Source organism: Oncorhynchus nerka, linkage group LG10 (genome assembly GCF_034236695.1).
Source record: "Oncorhynchus nerka isolate Pitt River linkage group LG10, Oner_Uvic_2.0, whole genome shotgun sequence".
NCBI lineage: Eukaryota > Metazoa > Chordata > Actinopteri > Salmoniformes > Salmonidae > Oncorhynchus > Oncorhynchus nerka.
The window spans coordinates 67,533,214-67,551,255 of record NC_088405.1 but is presented as its reverse complement, the minus strand read 5'-3'; the positions used below and the strand labels follow the sequence as shown (position 1 = coordinate 67,551,255).

At 45.1% G+C, this 18,042-nt stretch overlaps 1 protein-coding gene across 1 annotated transcript in view; it reads right to left on the bottom strand.

Annotated features, from left to right (window-relative positions):
• The window catches only part of LOC115135904 (coxsackievirus and adenovirus receptor homolog), a 108,483-nt gene that overhangs the window by 26,542 nt on the left and 63,899 nt on the right, over nt 1-18,042 (bottom strand). The window contains exon 2 of the mRNA XM_029671090.2: nt 13,404-13,573. Coding sequence (XP_029526950.1) covers nt 13,404-13,573 — 170 coding nt within the window. The remainder of the gene's footprint in view (nt 1-13,403; nt 13,574-18,042) is intronic.

Below are 18,042 nucleotides of genomic sequence, written 5' to 3'. Positions count from 1 at the left end.
CAGTAGGCATGTAAGAAGTGCATTAGCTATGCTTCACTGGCTCCATAAAGCCTGTAGGACAATGCTATACCAACAGACCACGATTCCCAAACCTCTAATTAGAGAATCTGATGTAAGCAGTGCATTGTTTTTTGCTACTTTATGAACACAAATATGTCAGTTTGACTGTGCAGTAACGAGACTAATAGTAATTTGTCATAGGGGGCATTCCGTTGAGGAAACATCCAATGAGGACTGATGTTATTAGAGGTCTGTCTGTCCTGATACTGTCAGTCGTCCGTATAGTATTACTAGGTCAACAGTGAGTATAACCCGCTCTATGTGAAGGGTCTCAGATGGTTGGGTCATCCTCCTCCTGGTCATCCTAAGCCCTCTCATCGAGAACTCATCAGTTATGAACCTCTAGAGCTCTCTGGGGAACAGTTAAGTGCCACCCTCCTCCTTCCCTCTTCTCCAGTCTTCCTTTTCACACTCCTCTCCCAAGTCACCATCTCAACCACTCCCTCTACTCCATCCCCTTCTCTCCTTTCGTCAGCTATCCCATCCTCTTCTCCTTTCTCCCTCTCCTCTCCTAGAAGAGTAGATCAGTATTGCACATCCAGTAGTCCAGTGTAGCCCTGGTCTACCAGCACTAATCCTATTGGGCATGGTCACATACACTAAGCCAGCCCTGCAGCCAGTGGACTTATTAACAGGCCACTAATTGCTAATAATACACATGACATCACCCCATCAGGGCACAAGGAGGCTGTGTGTGTGTATGCACCGAGTGCCGTTCTGATTGGTCAATTAATATCTACCCGCTCAGAGGGAGAGAAAAACTTGGTCATTGTGAATGAAGGAATGGTCTGGTGAGATTGTGGCGGGAGACCACAATATGATGTCTACAGCTGAATGTAGCCTAGCTAGAGAGGAGGGAGACTACAACATGACGTCTACAGTTGAATGTAGCCTAGCTAGAGAGGAGGGAGACTACAACATGTCTACAGTTGAATGTAGCCTAGCTAGAGAGGAGGGAGACTACAACATGTCTACAGTTGAATGTAGCCTAGCTAGAGAGGAGGGAGACTACAACATGTCTACAGTTGAATGTAGCCTAGCTAGAGAGGAGGGAGACTACAACATGATGTCTACAGCTGAATGTAGCCTAGCTAGAGAGGAGGGAGACTACAACATGATGTCTACAGCTGAATGTAGCCTGGCTAGAGAGGAGGGAGACTACAACATGTCTACAGCTGAATGTAGCCTAGCTAGAGAGGAGGGAGACTACAACATGTCTACAGCTGAATGTAGCCTAGCTAGAGAGGAGGGAGACTACAACATGATGTCTACAGCTGAATGTAGCCTAGCTAAAGAGGAGGGAGACTACAACATGTCTACAGCTGAATGTAGCCTAGCTAGAGAGGAGGGAGACTACAACATGTCTACAGCTGAATGTAGCCTAGCTAGAGAGGAGGGAGACTACAACATGATGTCTACAGCTGAATGTAGCCTAGCTAGAGAGGAGGGAGACTACAACATCTCTACAGCTGAATGTAGCCTAGCTAGAGAGGAGGGAGACTACAACATGATGTCTACAGCTGAATGTAGCCTAGCTAAAGAGGCGGGAGACTACAACATGTCTACAGCTGAATGTAGCCTAGCTAGAGAGGAGGGAGACTACAACATGTCTACAGCTGAATGTAGCCTAGTTAGAGAGGGAGACTACAACATGATGTCTACAGCTGAATGTAGCCTAGCTAGAGAGGAGGGAGACTACAACATGATGTCTACAGCTGAATGTAGCCTAGCTAGAGAGGAGGGAGACTACAACATGTCTACAGTTGAATGTAGCCTAGCTAGAGAGGAGGGAGACTACAACATGTCTACAGTTGAATGTAGCCTAGCTAGAGAGGAGGGAGACTACAACATGTCTACAGCTGAATGTAGCCTAGCTAGAGAGGAGGGAGACTACAACATGATGTCTACAGCTGAATGTAGCCTAGCTAAAGAGGAGGGAGACTACAACATGTCTACAGCTGAATGTAGCCTAGCTAGAGAGGAGGGAGACTACAACATGATGTCTACAGCTGAATGTAGCCTAGCTAGAAAGGAGTGAGACTACAACATGTCTACAGCTGAATGTAGCCTAGTTAGAGAGGGAGACTACAACATGATGTCTACAGCTGAATGTAGCCTAGCTAAAGAGGAGGGAGACGACAACATGATGTCTACAGCTGAATGTAGCCTAGCTAGAGAGGAGGGAGACTACAACATGATGTCTACAGCTGAATGTAGCCTAGCTAGAAAGGAGTGAGACTACAACATGATGTCTACAGCTGAATGTAGCCTAGTTAGAGAGGGAGACTACAACATGTCTACAGCTGAATGTAGCCTAGCTAGAAAGGAGTGAGACGACAACATGATGTCTACAGCTGAATGTAGCCTAGCTAGAGAGGAGGGAGACTACAACATGATGTCTACAGCTGAATGTAGCCTAGCTAAAGAGGAGGGAGACTACAACATGTCTACAGCTGAATGTAGCCTAGCTAGAGAGGAGGGAGACTACAACATGTCTACAGCTGAATGTAGCCTAGCTAGAGAGGAGGGAGACTACAACATGATGTCTACAGCTGAATGTAGCCTAGCTAGAGAGGAGGGAGACTACAACATCTCTACAGCTGAATGTAGCCTAGCTAGAGAGGAGGGAGACTACAACATGATGTCTACAGCTGAATGTAGCCTAGCTAAAGAGGCGGGAGACTACAACATGTCTACAGCTGAATGTAGCCTAGCTAGAGAGGAGGGAGACTACAACATGTCTACAGCTGAATGTAGCCTAGCCTACAACATGATGTCTACAGCTGAATGTAGCCTAGCTAGAGAGGAGGGAGACTACAACATGATGTCTACAGCTGAATGTAGCCTAGCTAGAGAGGAGGGAGACTACAACATGTCTACAGCTGAATGTAGCCTAGCTAGAGAGGAGGGAGACTACAACATGTCTACAGTTGAATGTAGCCTAGCTAGAGAGGAGGGAGACTACAACATGTCTACAGCTGAATGTAGCCTAGCTAGAGAGGAGGGAGACTACAACATGATGTCTACAGCTGAATGTAGCCTAGCTAAAGAGGAGGGAGACTACAACATGTCTACAGCTGAATGTAGCCTAGCTAGAGAGGAGGGAGACTACAACATGATGTCTACAGCTGAATGTAGCCTAGCTAGAAAGGAGTGAGACTACAACATGTCTACAGCTGAATGTAGCCTAGTTAGAGAGGGAGACTACAACATGATGTCTACAGCTGAATGTAGCCTAGCTAAAGAGGAGGGAGACTACAACATGATGTCTACAGCTGAATGTAGCCTAGCTAGAGAGGAGGGAGACTACAACATGATGTCTACAGCTGAATGTAGCCTAGCTAGAAAGGAGTGAGACTACAACATGATGTCTACAGCTGAATGTAGCCTAGTTAGAGAGGGAGACTACAACATGTCTACAGCTGAATGTAGCCTAGCTAGAAAGGAGTGAGACTACAACATGATGTCTACAGCTGAATGTAGCCTAGCTAGAGAGGAGGAGACTACAACATGATGTCTACAGCTGAATGTAGCCTAGCTAGAGAGGAGGGAGACTACAACATGACGTCTACAGCTGAATGTAGCCTAGCTAGAGAGGGAAACTACAACATGATGTCTACAGCTGAATGTAGCCTAGCTAGAGAGGAGGGAGACTACAACATGTCTACAGTTGAATGTAGCCTAGCTAGAGAGGAGGGAGACTACAACATGTCTACAGTTGAATGTAGCCTAGCTAGAGAGGAGGGAGACTACAACATGTCTACAGCTGAATGTAGCCTAGCTAGAGAGGAGGGAGACTACAACATGTCTACAGTTGAATGTAGCCTAGCTAGAGAGGAGGGAGACTACAACATGTCTACAGCTGAATGTAGCCTAGCTAGAGAGGAGGGAGACTACAACATGTCTACAGCTGAATGTAGCCTAGTTAGAGAGGGAGACTACAACATGATGTCTACAGCTGAATGTAGCCTAGCTAGAGAGGAGGGAGACTACAACATGATGTCTACAGCTGAATGTAGCCTAGCTAAAGAGGAGGGAGACTACAACATGTCTACAGCTGAATGTAGCCTAGCTAGAGAGGAGGGAGACTACAACATGTCTACAGCTGAATGTAGCCTAGCTAGAGAGGAGGGAGACTACAACATGTCTACAGCTGAATGTAGCCTAGCTAGAGAGGAGGGAGACTACAACATGTCTACAGCTGAATGTAGCCTAGCTAGAGAGGAGGGAGACTACAACATGATGTCTACAGCTGAATGTAGCCTAGCTAGAGAGGAGGGAGACTACAACATGATGTCTACAGCTGAATGTAGCCTAGTTAGAGAGGAGGGAGACTACAACATGTCTACAGCTGAATGTAGCCTAGCTAGAGAGGAGGGAGACTACAACATGTCTACAGTTGAATGTAGCCTAGCTAGAGAGGAGGGAGACTACAACATGTCTACAGTTGAATGTAGCCTAGCTAGAGAGGAGGGAGACTACAACATGTCTACAGCTGAATGTAGCCTAGCTAGAGAGGAGGGAGACTACAACATGTCTACAGTTGAATGTAGCCTAGCTAGAGAGGAGGGAGACTACAACATGTCTACAGCTGAATGTAGCCTAGCTAAAGAGGAGGGAGACTACAACATGTCTACAGCTGAATGTAGCCTAGCTAGAGAGGAGGGAGACTACAACATGATGTCTACAGCTGAATGTAGCCTACAACATAGCTAGCTGAATGAGCCTAGTTAGGGGGAGACTACAACATGATGTCTACAGCTGAATGTAGCCTAGCTAGAGAGGAGGGAGACTACAACATGATGTCTACAGCTGAATGTAGCCTAGCTAAAGAGGAGGGAGACTACAACATGTCTACAGCTGAATGTAGCCTAGCTAGAGAGGAGGGAGACTACAACATGTCTACAGCTGAATGTAGCCTAGCTAGAGAGGAGGGAGACTACAACATGTCTACAGCTGAATGTAGCCTAGCTAGAGAGGAGGGAGACTACAACATGATGTCTACAGCTGAATGTAGCCTAGTTAGAGAGGAGGGAGACTACAACATGTCTACAGCTGAATGTAGCCTAGCTAGAGAGGAGGGAGACTACAACATGATGTCTACAGCTGAATGTAGCCTAGCTAGAGAGGAGGGAGACGACAACATGATGTCTACAGCTGAATGTAGCCTAGCTAGAGAGGAGGGAGACTACAACATGACGTCTACAGCTGAATGTAGCCTAGCTAGAGAGGGAAACTACAACATGATGTCTACAGCTGAATGTAGCCTAGCTAGAGAGGAGGGAGACTACAACATGTCTACAGCTGAATGTAGCCTAGCTAGAGAGGAGGGAGACTACAACATGATGTCTACAGCTGAATGTAGCCTAGCTAAAGAGGAGGGAGACTACAACATGTCTACAGCTGAATGTAGCCTAGCTAGAGAGGAGGGAGACTACAACATGTCTACAGCTGAATGTAGCCTAGCTAGAGAGGAGGGAGACTACAACATGTCTACAGCTGAATGTAGCCTAGCTAGAGAGGAGGGAGACTACAACATGATGTCTACAGCTGAATGTAGCCTAGTTAGAGAGGAGGGAGACTACAACATGTCTACAGCTGAATGTAGCCTAGCTAGAGAGGAGGGAGACTACAACATGTCTACAGTTGAATGTAGCCTAGCTAGAGAGGAGGGAGACTACAACATGTCTACAGTTGAATGTAGCCTAGCTAGAGAGGAGGGAGACTACAACATGTCTTCAGCTGAATGTAGCCTAGCTAGAGAGGAGGGAGACTACAACATGTCTACAGCTGAATGTAGCCTAGCTAGAGAGGAGGGAGACTACAACATGATGTATACAGCTGAATGTAGCCTAGCTAGAGAGGAGGGAGACTACAACATGTCTACAGTTGAATGTAGCCTAGCTAGAGAGGAGGGAGACTACAACATGTCTACAGCTGAATGTAGCCTAGCTAGAGAGGAGGGAGACTACAACATGTCTACAGCTGAATGTAGCCTAGCTAGAGAGGAGGGAGACTACAACATGATGTCTACAGCTGAATGTAGCCTAGCTAGAAAGGAGTGAGACTACAACATGTCTACAGCTGAATGTAGCCTAGTTAGAGAGGGAGACTACAACATGATGTCTACAGCTGAATGTAGCCTAGCTAAAGAGGAGGGAGACGACAACATGATGTCTACAGCTGAATGTAGCCTAGCTAGAGAGGAGGGAGACTACAACATGATGTCTACAGCTGAATGTAGCCTAGCTAGAAAGGAGTGAGACTACAACATGATGTCTACAGCTGAATGTAGCCTAGTTAGAGAGGGAGACTACAACATGTCTACAGCTGAATGTAGCCTAGCTAGAAAGGAGTGAGACGACAACATGATGTCTACAGCTGAATGTAGCCTAGCTAGAGAGGAGGGAGACGACAACATGATGTCTACAGCTGAATGTAGCCTAGCTAGAGAGGAGGGAGACTACAACATGACGTCTACAGCTGAATGTAGCCTAGCTAGAGAGGGAAACTACAACATGATGTCTACAGCTGAATGTAGCCTAGCTAGAGAGGAGGGAGACTACAACATGTCTACAGTTGAATGTAGCCTAGCTAAAGAGGGAGACTACAACATGATGTCTACAGCTGAATGTAGCCTAGTTAGAGAGGGAGACTACAACATGATGTCTACAGCTGAATGTAGCCTAGCTAAAGAGGAGGGAGACGACAACATGATGTCTACAGCTGAATGTAGCCTAGCTAGAGAGGAGGGAGACTACAACATGACGTCTACAGCTGAATGTAGCCTAGCTAGAGAGGGAAACTACAACATCTACAGCTGAGAGGGGGAGGGCGACCACAATGAGAAAATCAACCACACAGGATTCTACAGTTACATGTATATCCACATGAGCACGCCAAACATGGGATAACAATGATGGCTCTATTATAATACGTTTTTTTTTCATCTGCCACTTCCACCAGTTAATTATTGGTGGTTCCCATTCTAAATCAATGAAGTAGGTCAAAAACAAAAACAGGGGTCTCTTGAGGCACTGCTCCCCAGTCTAGCATAGACAATAGAGGGAGAGGAGAGCGCAGGGCAGGGGCTGGAGCCTTGGCTGGGCTGCGTGGAGTGAAGTGGGAGGCAGGGATGGAGGGAGAGAGGAATGGGGTGAGGAACAGCTAAGGAAGGGCTCCTACTCACCCACTTCTAGCCCTGGCCAAAAACTGAGGCCCTGGGGGACAAAGAGAGAGAGTGTGTCGAGGATGTCGTCCCCATAGTGACTGTACGTACATACCCCAACCAGAAACCATGGATTACAGTCAACATTCGCATTGAGCTAAAGGGATGAGCTGCCGGTTTCAAGGAGCGGGACTCTGAAGCTGAAGCTTATAAGAAATCCCACTATGCCCTCTGATGAACCATCAAACAGGCAAAGCGTTAATACAGCACTAAGATCAAATCGTACTACACCGACTGAGACACTCGTCGGATGTGGCAAGGAATGCAAACTATTACAGACTACAAGGAGAAGCACAGCCGAGAGCTGCCCAGTGACATGAGCCTACCAGACGAGCAAAATAACTTCTATGCTCGCTTCGAGGCAAGTAACACGGAAACATGCCTGAAGGCATCAGCTGTTCCGGACGACTGTGTGATCACACTCTCCGCAGCCGATGTAAGTAAGGCCGCTGGGCCAGAAGGATTACCAGGACGTGTAGTCCAAGCATGCGCTGACCAACTGACAAGTGTCTTCACTGACATCTCTCCCTGTCTGAGTCTGTAATACCAACATGTTTCAAGCAGACCACCATAGTCCCTGTGCCCAAGAACACTAAGGTAGCCTGTCTAAATGACGACCGACCCGTAGCACTCACGTCTGTTGTAATGAAACGCTTTGTAAGGTCGGTCATGGCTAACAACACTATTATCCCAGAAACCCTAGACCAGAGTTTGACCGATTAATCGGCATGGCGCTGTTTATGACTTCAAGCCTATCAACGACCGAGATAAGTTGGCAATACTATGGTGCCTATAAGAACATCCAAAAGTCAAAGGTATTTAAATACAAAACGGTAGAGAGAGAAATAGTCCTATAATAACTACAACTTAAAACTTCTTAACTGGGAATATTGAAAACTCATGTTAAAAGGAACCACCAGCTTTCATGTGGTCTCATGTTCTGAGCAAGGATCTTAAACGGTAGCTTTTTTACATGGCACATATTGCACTTTTACTTTCTTCTCCAACACTGTGTTTTCGCATTATTTAAACCAACTTTTATACGTTTTATTATTTATTTGAGACTAAATAGATTTTACTTATGTATTATATTAAAGTTCAAATAAAAGCGTTCATTCAGTATTGTTGTAATTGTCATTATTACATATATAAAATATATATATAAAAAATAAAAATAAACAAAATAAACACTTTTTTTTTTTAAACGTCCGATTAAGCGGTATCGGCGATGAAAAATCATAATCGGTCGACGTCTACCCTAGACCCACTCCAATTTGCATTCCACACCAACAGATCATGCAATCTATATTACACTCCACACTGCCCTTTTCACACCTGGAATGCTATTAATTGACTACAGTTCAGAGTTCAACATCATAGTGCCCTCAAAGCTCCTCATGAAGCTAAGGACCCTGAGACTAAACACTTCCCTCTGCAACTGGATCCTGGACCTCCTGACGGGCCGCCCCATGTGGTAAGGGTAGGTAACAACACATCCACCACACTGATCCTCAACACGGGGGCCCCTCAGGGGTGGGTGCTCAGTCCCCTCTTGTACTCACTGTTCACTCATGACTGCATGGCCAGGCACGACTCTAACACCATCATTAAATTTGCCAATGACACAACAGTGGAAGGCCGATCACTGACAAAAATGAGACAGCCAATAGGAAGGAGGTCAGAGACCTGGCCATGTGGTGCCAGAACAACAACAACCTCTCCCTCAATGTGATCAAGACAAAGGAGATGATTGTGGACTACAGGAAAAGGAGGACTGAGCACGCCCCCATTCTCATCGACGGGGCTGTAGTGAAGTAGGTCGAGAGCTTCAAGTTCCTTGTTGTCCACATCACCAACAAACTAACATGGTCCAAACACACCAAAACAGTCGTGAAGAAGGCATGACAAAACCTATTCCCCCTCAGGAGACTGAAAAGATTTGGCATGGGTGCTAAGATCCTCAAAAGGTTCTACAGCTGCACCAGAAAGCATCCTGACGTGTTGCATCACTGCCTGGTATGGCAACTGCTCGGCCTTCGACCACAAGGCACAACAGTGGGTAGTGCGTACGGCCCAGTACATCACCGGGGCCAAGCTTCCTGCCATCCAGGACCTCTAAATTCTGCAAAACTCCAGCCATCCAAGTCATAGACTGTTCTCTCTGCTACCGCACGGCAGGCAATACCGGAGCGACAATTCTAGGTCCAAGAGGCTTCTAAACAGCTTCTACCACCAAGACACCATTGCCGCTTGTTATAGACCCCCTTCGGCCCCCAGCTGTGCCCTGGACACCATATGTGAATTGATCGCCCCCCCATCTATCTTCAGAGTTCGTACTGTTAGGTGACCTAAACTGGGACATGCTTAACACCCCGGCCATCCTAAAATATAAACTAGATGCCCTCAAACTCACACATATTATCAAGGAACCTACCAGGTACAACCCTAAATCCGTAACCATGGGCACCCTCTTAGATATCACCCTGACCAACTTGCCCTCTAAATACACCTCTGCTGTCTTCAACCAGGATCTCAGCGATCACTGCCTCATTGCCTGCGTGCGAAATGGGTCCGCAGTCAAATGATCACCCCTCATCACTGACAAACACTCGCTAACACACTTCAGTGAACAGGCCTTTCTAATCGACCTGACCCGGGTATCCTGGAAGGATACTGACCTCATCCCATCAGTAGAGGATGCCTGGTTGTTCTTCAAAAGTGCTTCTTAAATAAGCATGCCCCATTCAAAACAAAATGTAGAACTAAGAACAGATATAGCCCTTGGTTCACCCCAGACTTGACTGCCCTTGACCAGCACAAAAACATCATGTGGCGTTGCATTAGCATCGAATAGCCCCCGCTATATACAACTTTTCAGGGAAGTCAGGAACCAATATACTCAAGTCAGTTAGGAAAGCTAAGGCTAGCTTTATGAAACAGACATTTGCTTCCTGTAGCACTAATTCCCAAACGTTTTGGGACACTAAAGACCATGGAGAATAAGAGCACCTCCTCCCAGCTGCCAACTGCACTGAGGATGGGAAACAATGTCACCACCAATAAATCTACGATAATCGATTATTTCAATAAGCATTTTTCTACGGCTGGCCATGCTTTCCACCTGGCTACCTCTACCCCGGCCAACATCTCAGCACCCCCTGCAGCAACTTACCCAAGCCCCCCTGCTTCTCCTTCACCCAAATCCAGACAGCTGATGTTCTGTAAGAGCTGCAAAATCTGGATCCCTACAAATCAACTGGGCTAGACAATCTGGACCCTCTGTTTGTAAAATTATCTGCCAAAATTGATGCAACCCCTATTACTAGCCTGTTCAACCTATCTTTTGTATCGTTTGAGATCCCCAAAGAATGGAAAGCTGCCGCGGTCATCCCCCTCTTAAAAGGGGGAGTCACTCTAGACCCAAACTGTTACAGACCTATATCCATCCAGCCCTGCCTTTCTAAAATCTTTGAAAGCCAAGTTAACAAAACAGATCACCGACCATTTAGAACCCCAAAGAACCTTCTCCACTATGCAATCTTCCGAGCTGGTCATGGGTGCACCTCAACCATGCTCACGGTCTTAAACGATATCATAACCGCTATCGATAAAAGACATTACTGTGCAGCCGTCTTCATCGACTTGGCCAAGGCTTTCGACTCTGTCAATGACCGCATTCTTTTATTTATTTTTTTGCATTTTCCAATTAAGAACATTCAAAACAAAAGTGAAAAGATATTAGATAACGATAGGACAAAGTGACAGTAACAGACGAGCGTATCAAAAAAATAATCATTATAATTATATATACAAACATACAATAAAAAAAATTATGAGACATTGGATCATGGAGACATGGGTCACCTGCCGTAGGCTACATATTATACATTATGTGTGAAACATTATGTGAGGATTATATAGAGATTCAAACAATGAGATGTGGGGGGAAATTCTCCATAAAGTCCAATCACCGCATTCTTATCGGCAGACTCAATAGCCTTGGCTTCTCAAATGACTGCCTCGCCTGGTTCAGCAACTACTTGTCAGATAGAGTTCAGTGTGTCAAATCGGAGGGCCTGTTGTCCGGACCTCTGGCAGTCTCTATTACAGGTCGAATGATTATGATTCTTCAACGCCGATAACGATTATTGGAGGACCAAAAAAAAGCAGATACCGATTAATTGGCAGATTAATTAATTTGTAATAATGACAACTACAACAATACTGAATGAACACTTTTATTTGAACTTAATATAATACATAAGTAAAAATCAATTTAGTCTCAAATAAATAATGAAATGTGTAAAATTTGGTTTAAATAATGCTAAAACACAGTGTTGGAGAAGAAAGTAAAGTGCAATATGTGCTAACGTTTAAGTTTCTTGCTCAGAACATGAGAACATATGAAAGCTGGTGGTTCCTTTTAACATGAGTCTTCAATATTCCCAGGTAAGAAGTTTTAGGTTGTAGTTATTATAGGAATTATCGGACTATTTATTTCTATACCATTTGTATGTTATATACCTTTTGACTATTGAATGTTCTTATAAGCACTATAGTATTGCCAGTGTAACAGTATAGCTTCCGTCCCTCTCCTCGCCCCTACCTGCGCCTTCTTCACGATGCTGTCTGTGGGTGGACCAATTCAGTTTGTCTGTGATGTGTATGCCGAGGAACTTAAAACTTGCTACCCTCTCCACTACTGTTCCATCGATGAGGATAGGGGGGTGTTCCCTCTGCTGTTTCATGAAGTCCACAATCATCTCCTTAGTTTTGTTGACGTTGAGTGTGAGGTTATTTTCCTGACACCACACTCCGAGGGCCCTCACCTCCTCCCTGTAGGCCGTCTCGTCGTTGTTGGTAATCAAGCCTACCACTGTAGTGTCGTCCGCAAACTTGATGATTGAGTTGGAGCGGTGCATGGACACGCAGTCGTGGGTGAACAGGGAGTACAGGAGAGGGCTCATAACGCACCCTTGTGGGGCCCCAGTGTTGAGGATCAGCGGGGTGGAGATGTTGTTACCTACCCTCACCACCTGGGGGCGGCCCGTCAGGAAGTCCAGTACCCAGTTGCACAGGGTGGGGTCGAGACCCAGAGTCTCGAGCTTGATGAGGAGTTTGTAGGGTACTATGGTGTTAAATGCTGAGCTGTAGTCGATGAACAGCATTCTCACATAGGTATTCTTCTTGTCCAGATGGGTTAGGGCAGTGTGCAGTGTGGTTGAGATTGCGTCGTCTGTGGACCTATTTGGGCGGTAAGCAAATTGGAGTGGGTCTAGGGTGTCAGGTAGGGTGGAGGTGATATGGTCCTTGACTAGTCTCTCAAAGCACTTCATGATGACGGAAGTGAGTGCTACGGGGCGGTAGTCGTTTAGCTCAGTTACCTTATCCATCTCTAGGCTTCTAGCTACATGCCCCCTGGCAGTGCATGGGCTATGTGGATCTATCTATTATCAGCAGCTTGGTGCACCCCATACCTCCAAGCTATAGAGGGATGACATGGCCTGTACACAGGGAGCTGCTGGGTTCCCACAGCATGGCTGTGAGGTGGCATTCCACTCAATAGAGGCACCATGCAGAGAGCAGGTGGTTGAGGTTACGAGAGCCAACTAATGCACCCACATACTCCTTTTCACACGCTAATGGGTGTGGACAGTGCATGCTTGCACACACACTGAAAGAGCTCCATGCCATACACACACACACACACACACACACACGGGCTATTTTATAGAGCTTTAAAAGATGGAACAAGTAAAACATTAACCTATTTTTAGTCATGTTTGGGGGTTGTGTGAAAGAGAACTGCTTAACAAAAGGGGGAAAAACCTGACTTCTCCTTTTACTTCTCAAATGGCAGGTACTGTATCAAAGCAGACAGACCTTTAAGCATGGCTCTCTCTTTGCCTCTGGTTAACCAGTTCCGGTTGCTGCTTCTGACACAACACTAAGACTGGCATAACACTTCTGTTGTAACAATGGATAACATTGACTAGTTCTGACAGAGCATGACTACTGACATACGAGAGCAGGAATAACCCAAAAACTTTTTCAGGGATGAAAACCCCCCCACATACCAACCACTTGGAGGGACCACATATAACCACCCACTCACCACTTTATCCTCTTTCTGGTTGTCAGAGGCCAGCAGGCTCCATTCGATGTCCAGGGGGCCAGAGTCCTCGGGGGCCAGAGAGAACTGGCAGTCCAGCTTGACGCTCTCACTGCTGGCCTTCTCTATGGACGTGGGCCCCTGGGACGTAATCTCCAGGCAATGGGCTACACCTGGACACACAGAGGGAGGAGAGAGAGAGATGAAGTCCACTAGCCTAATAGCGCACACTGATTGCATAGCATTCCCTTCATGAGCACCTAGGGGCTACTCATAGAATTAGAATGTCTAATTCTAAGTCTGTTATTTCTAAAATGAAAATCAGGATTTCATCTGACAGTGCCTCTGTTCACACTCTGTTCACATTAGCAGTTGGAGATTTCAGTTAAGGTTTTTAACAGTGTTTTGGTTAAACAGGATTATGGAAGCAGCATTTCAAATCTTCGAAATAGAGCCTTCATAAAACTACACATTTTTAGGAGGTCAAGTGCTACACATCAGTAAAATGTGAACCACACAGGAAAAAACAGCAGAAAGAATAGGTTGACACATAAAAAACTGACACTGTTGCTCTGCTCATCATCCAACTGGAGCATCATATTCTCAAGGAGTTATTCTTAGAACGAATAAACATAATTTCCTTGGGACATCAACGGAGCTAAAGATTCTCTCCATTCAATTCAATAAGCGCTTTAAGCCTCCGCATGGAACTACAGTCCATAGAGAATGGAGTTGTCACATGCTGCCGCCACAGAAAAATCCTTTTGACAGTCAGTCGCCTTGCCGTCAAAGAAAAATGCTGCTTTTTTAAAGTTTTTTTTTTTTAAACTAGGCTGCCAGGCTATATCCCCTTGATGTAGCATTGTGTGCTGAGGAAAGTGTTCAAAATCCTCTCAGACGACTATGTGTAAAATGCAATACCACTGAAATTATCTATACGGTTTACTACAGCCTGGTTGTACCAACACATGAAAATCCATGAAAGCCAAGATGAAACTATCTGAATTATATGGAACAAAATTAAAAAGCATACATACAGTGGGCGCACGCACGCACACACACCACACACACACACACACACACGAGAGAGACAAGAGCCTGGGCTGAAACTGCATTCTGTAATCTAAAGTAAGCAGAGGCTGGAGCAGGTTGGCCATATGGGCAGTTCTCAGACCCACTGAGCTACATCAAACGAACCCCTCTGCTGCATGTTCTGCCAGCCCAATATTTTAAAGTAATCTGCTCGTGTAATTTGATGGTGGGGGTCTGTCGTACTGTGGGTAGGCTTGAGCGATATACCTTATAACGGGGTATTTTTAAATACAGACCGCAAGATTGTCAATACGGTTTAAAAAAGTATAATTTTGAAGTCTAAGATGTGACAAATAAATTATATCAGTTCAGGACTCCAGCTTTGCATTTGGTTTCTTAAATTGCTAGCTAAGCAGCTAGATGTCTAGATCAAACTTCTTGGTTACAGCAGAGACATTCTAGCCTGAGTACCAGTCTCTTTAGCTAACATTCCACTCCTTGTCATTGCCAGGGACTACATTTACATTACATTTAAGGCATTTAGCAGACGCTCTTATCCAGAGCGACTTACAAATTGGTGCATTCACCTTATGACATCCAGTGGAACAGTAGTGCATCTAAATCTTTTAAGGGGGGTGAGAGGGATTACTTTATCCTATCCTAGGTATTCCTTAAAGAGGTGGGGTTTCAGGTGTCTCCGGAAGGTGGTGATTGACTCCGCTGTCCTGGCGTCGTGAGGGAGTTTGTTCCACCATTGGGGGGCCAGAGCAGCGAACAGTTTTGACTGGGCTGAGTCGGAACTGTACTTCCTCAGTGGTAGGGAGGCGAGCAGGCCAGAGGTGGATGAACGCAGTGCCCTTGTTTGGGTGTAGGGCCTGATCAGAGCCTGGAGGTACTGATCAGGCCCTAGCCTTTCTGCCATCTTCAAATATGAACATTACCATAATGAGCTTGCGGAGAACAGAGGAGATGATCCTGATTCGAAAAGCCTCACAGCTATCCTCCAATCACAACAATTATCCAAATATTGGATCTATCACTTTTTTTTCTCCCCACAGAACATGTTGGTATCCGGTTGCTAAGCAACAGTTTGTTTTCCCAGAAGAAACCAGTCAGTCAAAAGTTGCTGGCTCATGTCTAAATACTCAAACTAAATACACACTGCAATTCCAAATCAAGAAACCACTTTGCTTTGATTTTAAGCCTCAAAAAACAACAACTTGCTAACAGCTACATTTTTATTTTTGACTTTATGATTCTAGTTCTATTTGAGGCGCCACATGGAAAATGTTATTTCCAACAACCAATGAGAAACTCTGCCGTAAACCCAGCTGCATATTGAATGTTGAGATTGCCAAAGAGACTGACCTTAAGGCAATGACATGGAGTGGCAAGGAGTTGAATGTTAACTAAACATACTAGTACCCAGACTAGAGACATTCAAGATCCCTGTTGCTTAAATTGTTTAGTGCGTTTTCTTTGGGGGTGAATAGCACCCCTTGTGTGCACTTCCGGTAATACCGTGTACCCCGATATGGTACAGAAACCCTAGCTGGGGGGCACTCGGCACCCAAGACCCCTCACAGAAGACCGAACTTCCACAGAACATACATCTATAGATAGGCTGAAAGTCTTCTCTGTTCTCATCTCATTTGTCTGTTCAGTCGGTAGTATGGTGGGATATTCTATATGTTGCAAATGTTTCTCCACCCTAGACAGCCAGAGGATATCATATAACATACACAAGCTCCCCAATTATACACTAATATAAAACACAACATGTAAAGTGTTGGTCCCATGTTTCTTGAGATGAAATAAAATATTCCAGAAATGTTCCATACGCACAAAAAGCTTATCGCCATCAAATTGTGCACACATTTGTTTACATCCATGTTAGTGAGCATTTCCCCATTGCCAAGATAATCCATCCACCTGAAAGGTGTGGCATATCAAGAAGATGATTAAATAGCATGATCATTACACACGTGCATCTTGTGCTGGGGACAATAAGAGGCAACTCGAAAATATGCAGTTGTGTCACACAATGCCACAGATGTCTCAAGTTGAGGGAGTGTGCAATTGACATGCTAATTGCAGGAATGTCCACCAGAGCTGTTGCCAGAGAATTGAATGTTCATTTCGCTACCATAAGCCACCTCTCCAAAGTCATTTTAGAGAATTTGGCAGTACATCCAACCACCCTCACATCCACGTGTAACCACGCTAGCCCAGAACCGATTTCAGTGGGCAAATGCTCACTTTTAATGGCCTTTTGAAGTGTGTTCTTCACAGATTAATCCCGGTTTGAACTGTACCAGACAGAAGGCAGGCAGTGTGTATGGCGTCGTGTGAGCGAGCGGTTTGCTGATGTCAACGTTGTGAACAGAGTGCCCCGCGAAGGCGGCGGTTATGGTATGTGCAGGCATAAGCTACAGACAACACAATTGCTTTTATCGATGGCAATTTCAATGCACAGAGATACCGTGACGAGATCCTGAGGCCCATTGTCGTGCCATCACCTCATATTTCAGCATGATAGTGCACGGCCTCATGTCACAAGGACCTGCATACTCACAAGACATGTCACCCATTGAGCATGTTTGAGATGCTCTGGATCGACATGTTCAATGGAGTGTTTCAGTTCCCGCCAATATCCAGAAACTTCGCACAGCCATTGAAGAGTGGGACAACATTCCACAGGCAACAATCAACAGCCTCATCAACTCTACGTGAAGGAGATGTGTCTCGCTGCATGAGGTAAATGGTGGTCACGCCAGATACTAACTGGTTTTCTGAACGCATGTCGCATTGATATTTTTGTTCAGTGTAATTTCCATGGTGATGAGAAAACTCATACACACTCACTCACAAATAGTGTATTCCTCCATACATAATGGTTCACAAACAATAGGCATGTTGAAAAAGAATGAAAAGCACAACAATGGAAATAAACTCAGCAAAAAAAGAAAAGTCCTTTCACTGTCAAATGCGTTTATTTTCAGCAAACTCAACAAGTGTAAATATTTAAATTAACATAACAAGATTCAACAACAGACAAACTGAACAAGTTTGAACAAGTTCCACAGACATGTGAATCATGTGTCCCGCCACTGCGAGGACGATCAGTTGTCTGTCCTGTCTCCCTGTAGCGCTGTCTTAGGCGTCTCACAGTACAGACATTGCAATTTATTGCCCTGGCCACATCTGCAGTCCTCATGCCTCCTTGCAGCATGCCTAAGGAACATTCATGCAGATGTGCATGGACCCTGGGCATCTATCGTTTGGTGTTTTTCAGAGTCAGTAGAAAGGCCTCTTATGTGTCCTAAGTTTTCATAACAGTGACCTTAATTGCCTACCATCTGTAAGTTGTTAGTGTCTTAATGAACATGCATCTGTGGAACGGTTGTTAATTGTTTATGGTTCATTGAACAAGCATGGGAAACAGTGTTTAAACCCTTCACAATGAAGATCTGTAAAGTTATTTGGATTTTTATGAATTATCTTTGAAAGACAGGGTCCTGAAAAAGGGACGTTTATTTTTTTGAGTTTAGGAGTGGAATTCCTTTCAATTACACTTGAAACATCCCTTTTGTCAATCTTTGAATTGAAT